This window comes from Diabrotica virgifera, chromosome 8 (assembly GCF_917563875.1).
Source record: "Diabrotica virgifera virgifera chromosome 8, PGI_DIABVI_V3a".
Lineage (NCBI taxonomy): Eukaryota > Metazoa > Arthropoda > Insecta > Coleoptera > Chrysomelidae > Diabrotica > Diabrotica virgifera.
In genome coordinates, this window is record NC_065450.1 from 40,904,407 (window position 1) to 40,919,036 (window position 14,630).

Sequence of the window (14,630 nt, forward strand, 5' to 3'; positions counted from 1 at the left end):
AACCAATTAACATTAATAATTGTTAAAAATAGACATTTTTAACATAACAAGTACATAAATAAAAATACTATAAAACAAAAATTTGTTTTAAATTGTTAGATTTAATCTATCGCGCGACCGATTACATGACAAAAATGAAGGCGAGTGTTCCCGGGTTAAAAACTGTCAATTTTTAGAGAAACAAGCAATGTGTGGTTTTAGGGTTGTTTTTAGAGAAGCAAGCAAGTTATTATTAAAATAGATTCTCAAAAATATATGGCTTAAATTAGTAATATATGTTTAATGTTCTACTTACCATTAATAACCATATCCAAATAATTATTTTTTTGTACTCCTTCATATGTAAGGCCTTCGTAAGTTTTGTAATTATCTTGGACTGAATTTCTCAACTTTTCCTGTATATCTGGATTAACTGCCAATTCATATAAGGCATAACCAATTGCAGAACTAGTTGTTTCGTGTCCAGCCACTAATAAAAACATGGTATTCGAGATGTAAAGATACTGATCTAAAAAAAATTAAAATATATATTAGAAAAGGGTAAAAAATACACACATTTTTTATTATTCATTTAATATGAAAGATAGCTTATGTTTTATTTCGGTTCAGAGATGATCCATCATTCCCATACGTCCATTTCGGTCTTTCCAGACCTCCTCAGTGGGGCTACATGAACACCTCTAAATCTAAATAAAACCAAGCTGTCTATTTACGCTGGATTATAAAAATAATCATCGAAACAATCATCGGAGACGATCAGTTTGGATTCAGAGCCAGCATGGAAACGAGAGGAGCCCTCTTCAATTTACTAGTTCTCGCGCAAAAATGCTACGACCAGTAGAAAAATATATTAATATGCTTTATAGACTTCTAAAAAGCATTTGATAAAGTGAGACACGACCTACTATTAGAACGTTTGCAAGAAGTCGGTTTAGATGGAAAAGACATCAACTTACTAAAGAACTTGTACTGGAACCAAAACGCCAGAGTTAGAATCGACGGATCCACATCCGCAGAAGTAGAAATTAGGAGGGGAGTTAGACAGGGATGTGTTCTGTCACCTCTGCTGTTTAATCTTTACTCCGAGTTTCTATTTAAAGAGGCACTGGATGACTCAAAGGATGGAGTCAAGGTGAATGGAATATCAACAGCATTAGATACGCCGATGATATGGTGTTGATTGGGGATTCCGACTTGGGTCTACAACGACTCATCGACAAGACCAACTCGACCTGTGGTATGCAATTTGGTATGAAAATAAACATTAAAAAAACCAAAGTGATGTCTATCCGAAAAAACCAAAACCTACCTCAACCTTGCACAATAAATGGGCACATTTTAGAACAAGTCAATAGATTTAAGTGCTTGGGATGTTGGATCGATAGCAGCCTAAATTCTGATCTACAAATAAGATCGAGAATAGAACAGGCCAGAAAATCTTTCGAAAAAATCAAAAAACTGCTTTGTGATTCTCGAATAAAACTCGAAATTCGACTATGTTTATCCAAATGCTACGTCTGGTCGACTCTTCTCTATGCAGTTGAGATATATACCCTTAAAACATCAACCGTAAATAAGTTGGAGGCCTTTGAAATGTGGATCTACCGGAGAATTCTCAAAATTTCGTGGACATCGCATACCTCAAACGAAGAAGTGCTGCATAGAATAGGCAAGGCAAGAGAACTTTTGAACACAGTGAAAGTTAGAAAAACATCATAGCTAAGCCATATACTTAGAAATAATAAGTACCAATATGCTCAACTTATAGTGAAAGGAGAGATCAGGGGAAGGAGCGGACTAGGAAGAAGAAGACTATGGTGGCTCAGAAACATCCGACAATGGACAGGGCTAAATTTTGAACAGCTAATAAGAACAGCTGAAGGCAGAAAAGAGTTTGCAAATGTAGTAGCCAACCTCCATTGAGGAGACGGCACTTTAAAAAGAAGAATAAAAATAATTCGCATATCGGACGCTGTAGCGACATCTATTAAAGGAATGAGAAGTTCCATGTAAAGAATAAATCTAAAACCTTCCGTAGAAATAACTTCTAGATACATACTTAACCTCTGCCTTTTACAATTAACAATTTTTTTTTTATATCAAGGAGGTATTTATGAAGTTCTCTCATGCATCCGCAACAACAAGAAGAATCACCCGTTAAGAAAATCATCAACTAACGGAAGGATTTTTAGTACAGTGGAACCCCGATAAGTCGGCCCCCGATAACCCGGAACTCCGGCTAACCCGGACCGATTTTCATCAGATAAATATTTTGATTTTCAGTATTTTGTGTTTTGACAACGACACCCGATTTGGGCACCGAAATGTTAATAAAATTATTTTTCAATTTAATTGTGGCTTATTTCCCATCAAAATACATAGTTAATTATCAGATAAACATTTCAACAATAAAAATGTATGTAATATAATATTTCAGAGATAATGTGTATTTGTGTAATTTGAACTACACGATACGATAGTAAAAATGACTCATGGCACACGCCGCGCCGGCAGAAACAACAGACACCTGTCTGTAGTATTCCTTTATATATTTCAAATAGCATTGTTTAAAAAGACTAAAAGACTATGTATTTAAAAAATTCTTTTTTCAAACAATGGTCTTTAGTTTTCACTGTTCTTAAATAACATAACATCGATTGTGACTGTATTATGTGTAGTATAGTCTTGTATATTGTTCGCTTCTGTTTGTGTTTGCGTGTTTTTAGTAATTTAGATGTGTGCATATTTATATATATTTCATGTTATTTCAATTCTAACGGAGTCTATCTTTAAGTATACCGTATTTTATTAATTTTTACGATATTCTCCGGCTAACCCAGATTTTCGATAACCCGGATCGGCCGCGGTCCCGACTAATCCGAGTTATCGAGGTTCCACTGTACTTCAATGGCAAAAGATGTGATAGGCACAGTGACAGATAATGGATATGTGGAATTTTGTATTTCAAGATAAGGAGAGATTTAAAAAGGAAACGATAGACCCGAGACAAAAATAAAAATATGTTTTTTAATTAATGAAATTAGATTTAAAATTGCAAGTTACAAAAATAGCTGTATAAACAAATACTAATAAACATGTCCTTTACTTGTGTAGATAGTAGTATCTTAAAACTTTGGTTGTAACAAACATAATATAATCAAGGCGGCAAAAAATTCCATCAGATCACGCATTTCCTGTGTTTTTGGTAAAAATATATTACAATCAGTCTTTGTCAAGATTGGAATACAGTCGAACCCGCTTACTAGAATCCCTGTTATAGGAATATCCCGGTTTATGAAATAATAAATCGAGGTCCCGAAACGTTTTCATTTACTCATTAATAAATTTATCCGTTTATTGGAATATATTCTAATTAAACAATACCTCTTAATAGAATATTTTTTAGGTCATCCAATAAATTTTTTGTACAATTTACTAAAAATTTAAATTATGTTCGGTATTATGGTCTTTCGTCAAGGGCCTGTATAAAACCTGTAGTGCTGGTTTATATTATTAGGGTTTCTTAATAAGTAGGTAATAAATATTTATTACTTTGGTACGAGTACCAATTCGATCTTTAGCCGACAAAGTCATGGGTCATAAAGTAATTTTTATTTGTCTACAAAGTTCTATTATACATACATATTACCAAACACTTTTTACTGTTACAACACTGTTATAAATTATTAGAAGCAGTTTATTTAGAATTCACCCAAAGAGTACCTACTTGTTTGCAAGAAGCGAATCATGTCTTTGTTAAAATCGAAAAGAAAAGATCTTACTTTAACCCGACGTTAGGTTGAATAATGTGTAACAATTCATGTCTTGCCGCCAATACAACTTTGATTTAACCAATGGATTACGGATGACCACAAGGATTAACAACAATAAAGCTATAATTACCGATGATTTTTCAAAAAAAAATAAGTAATTTTATTATTTGCATTTTAATACGAAAATATTTACATATCTACATATTGCAAATATTTCCATTACTTTCATATTAATTACTGTATTCATTCACATACATAATATATATTGTAATTTGGTATTTAATTGACATCGAAAGACCTAAATCCATATAGGTATATATTGTTGTGATCTTATTTATTTATATGTGATGATATTCTTATATGTAATTTAATTTAATTAATGCATTAATGATAATCTAATTAATTAACCAGATCACATATCAATATGTTTTCAATCTCAGGGCAAATTATAAAATTACTTACTTACTTTCGTGACTTCTAAGTATTTCTCAGTGGTTCCTAATCGGGATAGGAAAAAATAAAATAATACACACATATGGATTACAATTATAAATCAAAATTTTGTTTATTTTATATAAATGGCAATTACTGCTTAATATTTGTTAGATCTTATATCTATTTAATACAAACATTTAAAAATGGGAATCTTATTTCCTTTTGGTTTCCAATTTATAACTTTTATTAATAATGAAACTATTAGGATTTATTAGCAACAAATTGATTTAAGTTTGATGAAAATCTTCTGATATTAGCGATTATGTTCTTCAATTTTTAATGTGGTATTTAATACAAAAACCCATACATTCATGTCTTGACAAATGAGACTGACCTTTATCTGGTGAACTGCGAATGTCCTCACACAAAACCCGTTTCCTCCTACCCTTGGTTGCGATGAAAAACTCGTCCTGGCCTCCAGTAATGTTCTCCTTTGAAAACTACCTCGTATCGCTCTCGTTCCTGCTTTTCTCGTGATGCCGTGTTCTACCTTTTTCGAACCACTTCAATCAGCCACCGGGACACTCTTTGCTCAAGGAGATTCTCTTCTCTCGACTCGGCCTACCTCTCGTTCCGATGGGTACTCAACACTCACGGAACTATACCGGCGTTTTCACTCTTCGTACACTACCGTCCACCACTGGACTTCGCCTCTCCACCGCTCAAAACCTTCTGATCTCTCATCCTCATTCATTCCCCTACTTTCTCAATATCCCTTCCAGATTCAAAAATCAGCATTCCACCACAAATTTTAATTCGCCGTATTCCTCAATACCAACTTTTAATCTTTCTAAATATGTTTAATGGATTTCAAGAAAAAATAATCATTTCCAAATTTAAACTTACTTTCTACTTTTTACAAAACTTAATGACCTATTATCTATTTCACTGAGTCTTATTTAGCGTAGGCTAATGATCGAATCTTCCGCGAACACTATAATGGTCCGCGTCACTCAACTTGTTTATCTTAGGCGCATTGTTACCGAGTTTCGTACGCTTCTTCGAATCACTTTCTTAAAAACTAAATATAATAATTTGTTGTATACAGGTAGTTCTAAATTTACATGCCCGTGGTTGAGAAAATTGAAGATCTTTTATATTAATTTGAATTTTGCTTATAATTATAAAATTTTAATTCTCATATCAAATAGGAATATAACAATATATAAATTGGCATAGTGTGTAAAACTACATATTGGCATAGTATGTAAATACCATTATTACGTGTATTCGGTACACTTATTTCGACTAGCCACCAATGATCGGTTATTAGAATATCTCGGTTATAAGAATATTTTTGCCTGGCACGAAGGCTATTCCAATAAGCGGGTTCGACTGTATTCTATTTGGAAATTTTTGAAAACATCTTTTGGTAGGCTACAAAAATCGCGCTAAAAGGTTAAAATACAAGATAAATAATTTTTATGTGCTATATTTTGCAGTGAAATGAAATATTCTGAGACGAATGCTATGAATTCTTTGGACTGACCATAGGACAAATAATTCAATTTTAAGAAAGCTAAAAGTTGGCCAACCACTTTCCAGTAAAATTCATCTCCAACAATTTAAATACTTTGGACATGAGAGCAAACACAGAAAACATGGAAAGGCTCATTATATAAGGAAAGGTGGAGGGCCGAAGATTACGAGGAATATCCCCTACAATATAGATCGATCAAATTACAGGAATATGCAAAAGACCTAATACATGAATTAAAAGAAATGACCAGAGACCAGAGACAGAGATCTTTGGAGACGGACAATAATACACAACATCACGTCGTCCACTACACTCCCTCCGGGGGGTCAGGATTAAAGGGAGATTTTGCAGTGATCAACATGTTCCATTATAACTGAAATATCAACGGCTTAGTGTCCGACATTCCGCGCTAACAATTTTCCTCGTGTAACGGGTGATTCTTCTTATTGTTACGGGTGAATGGGAGGACTTTATTATCTTTTCTGACGGTGATTCTTTCTGTCGGTAATCTTTTCTGATTATCGGTGATCCTTTCTCAGAAAAATTAAGACATAATGTGTTAACAGTAATCTTAACCTTCGTTAACATAGAAACAATTTAACTTTTGAGTTTTCAAATTGTGATAACTTTTTTATTAACGAGATAGAGACTTCAACTTTTGTGACATCACTACATTTATCCAGTAGATTATGTGAGCCAAATATAACAAATAAATCTTTATTCAGTTCGCAGCAGGGGGCTTAAATTGTTCCTACCCCCATAAACGACGGCATAGGTACATTTGTAACTTGTATTTATTTATTTTTAATAAATGTTATAAAAATCAGTACATGTTGTATTTAAGTGATAGTTTATTTGAATCAAAATACAAAAATGATATATAGATGTCGGAAAAACAATTTTCGTCACACAAAGGTAGAAAACATACTACACAACTCTTTCTCGTTTTAGGTTGTTTTTTTCTTTCGTTTTGACAAACATGGCAACTTCCGGTTACTGGAGTAGATCCACGAATGCTGTGAGATACTTGAGGAGGAGTATCTATCTACAGCAAGACAAAGACCTTTAGAGAGATCCCTCAAAAACTTCTTTCGTTGGTCCTTTTTTTTTTGTAATGGATTGTGCTCTCAATATAATGTAGGATGCTAAACCAGTGACGTCAATCATATTATAAAAAAAGGCCAAGAGCCAAAGCAATGTTAGACGTGTGATTTTATACTCACCCAGCATTTTATCCATGGTATCAACCACCCTTTAATTTTACTCTAATACTCAATAATTTCCGGCTACTTGTTATATGCATGGACGAGAGTAACACTACTGCTCTGTTTTTTTTAGCGAATAAAATCATACATCAGGATCATGATTGTATGCAAGATTTGTGGAAAAAATATGTAGCTCTTTTCTAACTTACTTTCATATTGGTGAGTAGAAATATCTTATTTTTTCTAAGAGAACAGCTAACGTCATTTGACATGAATTCTAGATTTTAGCAAGTTCAAAACTGGTAAAAAGTTATCTGTGGTAACATTCCGCCCAGAATCTTTATAAGACGTGACCAGATTCAAAAATGTTCGTTCGCCAACGTTAACTTGCCGGGAACCATAAATATGCTGTTTTTTAAATATAAAGGTGAATTTGTATGGGATAAGGTATTTAATGCATTACAAACCCAAAATACCATGTTTAGTGGGTTTTGAAGATATGTATATATTGTGTAAATTTTGTGCGGCCTCTAAATAGAAACAATTATTTTTCATCTATGGTTATGCATTGGGATGGTTTGTAGACTTGTTGCAAAGTTTTATTCAGCATTGTCCAGATATCTCGTATGAGTGGAGCCGTTATTGGCGGGTATTTTCGTTGTCAAATCTTATAAATTTTAGGATGGCCTTGAAAGGATCACGAGACATTACTGCACGTATTAGTGGCAGAGACTCCATATTCCACATCTCATACAAGTTTTCTTTGTTGCTTCTATATATACCTCTTTTGTAGGCATGTCGGCAAACTAAATGTAGAATCATTATAACTCATAATAATTTTCAAGTATACACGTATTGGCAAGCACCAAAGAACTTAATGTGAATAGAATCTTCCAATTGAAATACAATACAATAAATGCTACTCTTCCTAGAATTTGTTTACGACCACTATTTCCGGATTTATTGTTACAGTAATTTCAATAATTTACGATAGATAAGAAGGGTCACTTTAAAGCGGCTTCTAATCTTTGTTTGTAAATCCGTACAAGAACAAATTACCGAATATTGTTATTTATTTTTTCTAATAGCATACAAAAATGTCTACTTTCGCACACGTGTTTTAGTTTAGAAAGTTTTACTTTTCCGCACGCGTTTTACTTTTCCGCACGCGTTTAGATATTTTAATATGGCTTTAAAATAATTATAATACATGCAATAAACTAATATTTAGATATTATTTACTATTTTATTTCAAATGTATCTTATTGTGTTCCTGTTTTAATGAAATTATCTCGACAATTCGATAAAATAAAATTATTTTGACATAATATTCGGAAGTCAAATGGTAGACAATAACAGTCGTTTGAATCATGGTCATGGAAACCAAGATCGTCTTCATGCTAACAAATTATATTGAAAGTTTGGTTTTGACAACCTTGTTAAAGAATTTATTTGTGTATGTATTTTCATATTAATTAAATTAATTGATTAAGATTTGGTCATTTTTTAATGACTCGTAGAAAAAATATTGTTCCTAACTCTTGCAGAAAGTCTCTTTTCCGCACTCGACTGTTTCCCGAACTGCCGCTTCGTGTCGTTCGGCAAACTGCAGTCGCGTGCGGAAAAGTATGACTTTCTGCACTTGTTAGGAAAATAACTATATTGCAATAATAAACATTTTTTTCACCGGTTATGCTTGTATTAAACAATATTATCATTAAACGAACAAATATTTCCATTTAGATTAAGGATTATTTTTAAGAAAATGTATAACAGGTACAATTGTACCTATGCCGTCTGTTACCGGTGTAAAATTGTACCACTCGACAAAGGTTAAAGAACACCACAGCAAAGATCGGTTTCAACGGAACAACTTCTAAGGAGATCAAACTAAACAAAGTCTTGCAACAGGGTGACCCTATCTCTCCAACCACGTTTAACCTGATATTGCAAGTAGTAATAAGGAGGACAAACTTTGCAAACAAAAACATTATTACAGAGCAACTTCAAATAATAGCATATGCAGATGATCTCGTCACGATAGCGAAGACACTCTTTATAAAAGCAGTTGAAAAACTAGATAAGGAAGTAAAGGTAATACGGCTAGAGGTAAACCAGCTTAAAACAAAACTCATAAATATATAATAAGTACCAGGCAAAGATGAGGTCAATTTTGAACTCAAAAAATACGGAGGGGAAGAACTGAAGGAGAGATTATATCTACTAATTAAGAAAATATGGAAGGATGAAAAATACCGAAGGATTGGGAAAATGGGCAGATAATCGTATTACATAAGAAAGGAGACCAACAAACATGCAAAAACAACCGAGGGATGCTACTCAACACAACCTCTATAAAATGTTAACATCGATAATTAATAAACGATTAGCAAAGGTTACAAGAAAAATAGTCGTGCAATATCAGTGTGGATTCACTCAAGGAAGATCGATTATAGACGCCATTCACACAATTAAGCAAATAATGGAGAAAGCATGAGAACACAAAATAGAACAGGAAATGATTTTTATCGATTTTCAACAGGCATTTAACTCAATAAAGAGACAACAGCTTATATTGGCAATAAAAAACCTGGAGATACCCGCAAAACGTATAAGACTTATCACATCACAATGATTATGACGAGAACTACGGTTAGTATAAGAACACAAAAAGGTGAAACGGATCAAATAATTGTAAATAAAGGTCCAAAACAAGCATTCGAACATACTATGAGAAAAATAAATAAAGGAAATCTAGTGCACCAAGGTGGTGGCCAAGTTATTGCATATGTGGATGACATAGTACTAATCACAAAAACAAGAAAATTAATGGAAAATATGCCAAATTAAATACTAGAAAAAGGAGCAAAAAAAAGGATTAAAGCTAAATGAAGAAAAAACAAAAATAATGTGATTTGGAAATAAACCGACAAGCGGTGTCATCACAATCTGCACAAATAAGTTTGAAGAAGTGGAAGATTTTAATACATTGAGGTAACTATTTCCAAAACACGAGATAAAAGATCTGAAATCGAAGAGAGGATTATTGCAGCTAACAGGGCTTTCCATGCAAACAAAAAATACTTAAAAGCAAAATAATTAAGAAGAAGTCCAAAATTACCATTTACACTGAGCGGCACAAAAAATGGCCACCCCACAAAATGGGCAATTTTAGACGTCGTGAATTTTTTAAATCTGTTGTCCGATTTAAGTGATTTTTTTAACATTTTATAGCCTTATTCTTTAACAATGTCGCTGTAATAAAATTATTGCTAGACAGGTAAATGATCATTGTATACCGGGTGTACCAATCAAACTGTGTTTTATTCTCCTCAAAGTTCACCACACCCTGTATAATATTCTAGCATTTATAAAATATTGAAATTAAAACCCAACTATAGCCGCAGGTTTTCTTAACATTCTGTTTTTTGATTCATTCGCTTATGTTGGATAATAAAAAAGTTAGGTACTTTAACAACTAGCCATGTTCTTCATTAATACAGGGTGTTTCTAAATAAGTGCGACAAACTTTAAGGGGCAAATCTACATAAAAAAATAATGGCCGTTTGCTTTATAAACACATTATGTCGACAAATGCTTCGTTTCCGAGATAATGGATGCTGAATTATTTTCTTACAAACTGACAATTTATTTATTGCTCTAAAACCGGTTGAGATATGAAAATGAAATTTGGTAGGTTTTAAGATACAGTTATTGCACATTTTTTAACATGCAATTAAGAATTTTATATTCTCCATTGGCGCGCATACGGGTAATATGACGGGTAATATTACCCGCATGCACGCCAATGGTGAATATAAAATTCTTAGTTGTATGTCAAAAAATCTGCAATAATTGTATCTTAAAACCTACCAAATTTCATTTTCTTATCTCAACCGGTTTTAGAGCAATAAATAAATCGTCAGTTTGTAAGAAAATAATTCAACATCCAGTATCTGGGAAACGAAGCATTTGCCGACATGTGTTTATAAACTCATAGGACAAACGTTTCCATTCTAAACCAACTCAACATTAAAAAAAAGCTGTCCACAATATGTCTACAACGAATTCTGCAATTCTTTGGTCACGTGGTTCGCAGAGGTGACGACAGTTTGGAGAGATTAATTGTTTCTGGAAACGTTCCGGGGAGAAGATCAAGAGGACGATCACCAACTAGATGGTCTGACCAAATAAAGCATTCAGCTGCAAACTCATTCTGCGAAGCTCTTAGAGCAGCTGAAGATAGAGACCAATGGAGAAACATTGTTAGGAATATTGGAAGAAATCACGATCCTCAGTAATGGGGAAACGACAGGAGAGAGAGAGTTTATAAAGCAAACTGCCATTATTTTTTATGCAGATTTGCCCCTTCAAGTTTGTAGCACTTATTTAGAAACACCCTGTATTAATGAAGAACATGGCTAGTTGTTAAAGTACCTAACTTTTTTATTATCCAACATAAGCGAATGAATCAAAAAACAGAATGTTAAGAAAACCTGCGGCTATAGTTGGGTTTTAATTTCAATATTTTATAAATGCTAGAATATTACACAGGGTGTGGTGAACTTTGAGAATAAGACACAGTTTGATTGGTACACACGGTATACAATGATCGTTTATCTGTCTAGCAATAATTTTATTACATCGATATTGTTAAAGAATAAGGCTATAAAATGTTAAAAAAATCACTTAAATCGAACAACAGATTTAGAAAATTCACGACATCAAAAATTACCCATTTTGTGGGGTGGCCATTTTTTGTGCCGCTCGGTTATTATACAATAATTAGACCTATATTATATGTATGCTGCGGAAACACTCACTATGACAAAAAGAGCGGAAGAGGACTTGAGAATATTGGAGAGGAAAGTGATGAGAGCTATACTGGGATCTGTTAGAATGTCTGAAACATAATACAGGATTAGGACTAACAATGAAATAAAACAAAAGCTGAAAGATGGAGATATAATTAAAAAAATTAAATAGTACAGAGTTAGATAGTTGGGGTATATATTAGGGATGGCGGTTTTTGACAAAACACAGGTTTTCGGTTATACCGGCTTTTTTACCTTACGGTTTAACCTGGCGGTTATAACCGGCCAAAAAAAACCGGTTTTTGTAAAAACCGGTTTTCGGTTTTTTTAATCCAATAGGTTACAAAGTTACATTTACAATACACTTTAGTTTGCGATACTCCATTAGACTCGATATCAATGATCAAAATTAGTACTATCAAAAGTCGAAAGAACATGTATTACTTTTAACACGTTTGTATATTTTTTGTAGAATAGGTACGTTTTAACTTTAACTCATTTAAAACTTCCTGTATAAGTGTATCGTTTTGAAAACGTAGCGAAATTCTTGGAGATTCATATTCGTAATCGGTAATTCGATATTCATAGTGAGACAATTATTTTTGGTAATCAGAAAAAGTCATTCACCCACTTTCAATGTCAAGAGTTAAGTGTGAAAAATAGATGATGTTTGCGTCTAATTCAACCAGATCACTTCTTATGTAAATATTATGATTGCAAATACCTTTTCAAGGAAATATTATAATAAAACTTAATAATTGTTTCTGGCTGATGTGAGATTGCACTTTCAGTTTGCTTATGTATTTTATAAAATAAAATAAAATTTGAATTATAGTTTTGTTTTTAATAATTACTTGAGAATAGTAATTATGATTGGGATCCAAAATAATACCTAACCTAATCCTAATCACCGTAAGAACCTAATAACCGGTTTTTACTTTAAAAAGAAAAAACCGGTTATAACCGGGAGAAAAAAAATAACCGGTGAAAACAGTTATTTCGAAGTAAAAAAACCGGTTTTAGGTTTAAACCGGTAGGTTTTTCCCATCCGTAGTATATATGGAGAGCAGGTGGCGCAACAACCATCCACTCAATTTTACAATGAGAACCCGGGGTTAGAAGACGACGCGGAAGACCTAAAATAAAATGGTTACAGGAAGTAAATGAAGATTGGCATAGGGCAGGAATTAGAGACTGGCAGGGAAAGACAGGGGATAGAAAGAAATGGAAAAGCATAGTCAATACTATCGAATAGCATACTGGGACTGATCACCCCAAAAAAAGGTGGATCTAGATAGCTTTTTAGCGGCTCAATCCCACTTGGGATATTGAGCCAATTTATTATTAAATTATATAATATCATAAATTTTAAATTATATCCACCTTTAGCTACTTTTGGGAGTAACAATAGGAAAAACCGGAAAAGAGAGAACAGAGGAAATAATTTTGAAAGGCAAAAAAACATAATGTAGAATATATAGAAAGCTGCTAAGAAACAAGACTCTGAGTAAGAGAAGAAATATGAATCAATATAAGATCTTAATAAGACTTTGTTACATATGAGATGGAGACAACGACAAATTACAAGAAAGAAGAAGATAGCCTCCTAAAATAAAAAATAATAGTAAGAACAACACTGGGTCACAATGTAAGAAGAGAGGGAGGAATAAGAATAAAAAGAAGTGCCGAAATTGAAGAAGAAATAAAGGAAAAAATAGAGTCAGATACATAAAATATCTTTGCTTGGAATGGATAGTTCCTAAACAGAGACACCTACACTCAGATATGTTGAGGATGGTAACCAGTTGGACATCATTATGGACCAGGTGTAGAGGAAGACCTAAAAGATGGCTGGATGATGTAGAAGACGACATAAGAACAATAATGTTAAGGATTGAAAGTTGAGTGCAAGAATAGGAAGAAATGGAAAACAGTCACGACGCGACGGCAGCAGAGACGCACAGCAAGCTATAAATGACTATGAGGAGTAATCCACCTCAATCAAGAATAAAATAGTTAACGCCATGGCGTCAGTTATAATCCCTAGGGATTGTAATGCTTCATGAATGAATGAATGAATGATCCTTTCTGTCAGACGGGTAGGACTTTTTATCGTTGATTCTTTCCTCAGGCCATGTTCTTATTAGTTAACCTTTCTGTAAGTTGGAGGAACTGAGGCCTCATCTTCACTACCATCTACTTATATCTAGTTAGATTGCAAGCTACCAAAAAAACTGCTATAAAGGGAGGAGGTCAATATACTAATACATTAAAACATTCAAAAATTTTCTGTAAAGTTGTCAAAAACTGAGATGCGGAGACATTGAATTTCATTAGCAGTAGAGGAAATCAAACTGAAAAAATGGTAAAACCTCGCAATTTTTTCGTCCAGCATCGATTTGTACAAAAATCTGGGATTAGGCTCACTATACCCTCTAGTTCATTTTCAATATTGAGCCGTTGTACGCTTTTGGATTTTTAAGGGTGAAAATTGCCCCTAATTATAAAAAATGATAAAATAACATTTTAAACTTTAATATTGTCAACATTTGGTTCTTAGTAGGTATATAATGATTGTTTTATGCTTTAAGATATACTATCATAATATTTCAACCCATAAAACCGCCATTGTTGGAGCTATATATAAAAAATTTTCTTATCCTTAAAGAATAATTTCGGCTTGCATCGATTTACATAAAAATTTGGGATTAGGATCATCTCACCCTGTACTTCATAATCTATATCATGCTTAAGGGCGTTGATTATTTTTAGTTATTACTAGGGCGTTATTATTTAAAAATTATATAAAAACATTGTAAACTTTAATATGGGTAAAATTTGATATTGATTGGTAGACCAGGGC

The 14,630-nt window shown here is 33.1% G+C and overlaps 1 protein-coding gene across 1 annotated transcript in view; it reads right to left on the reverse strand.

Annotated features, from left to right (window-relative positions):
* Positions 1 to 14,630, reverse strand: part of LOC126889533 (cytochrome P450 6j1-like) — a 109,753-nt gene that overhangs the window by 39,349 nt on the left and 55,774 nt on the right. Inside the window, exon 3 of the mRNA XM_050657885.1 lies at positions 296 to 508. Within this exon, the coding sequence (XP_050513842.1) occupies positions 296 to 508 (213 nt within the window). The remainder of the gene's footprint in view (positions 1 to 295; positions 509 to 14,630) is intronic.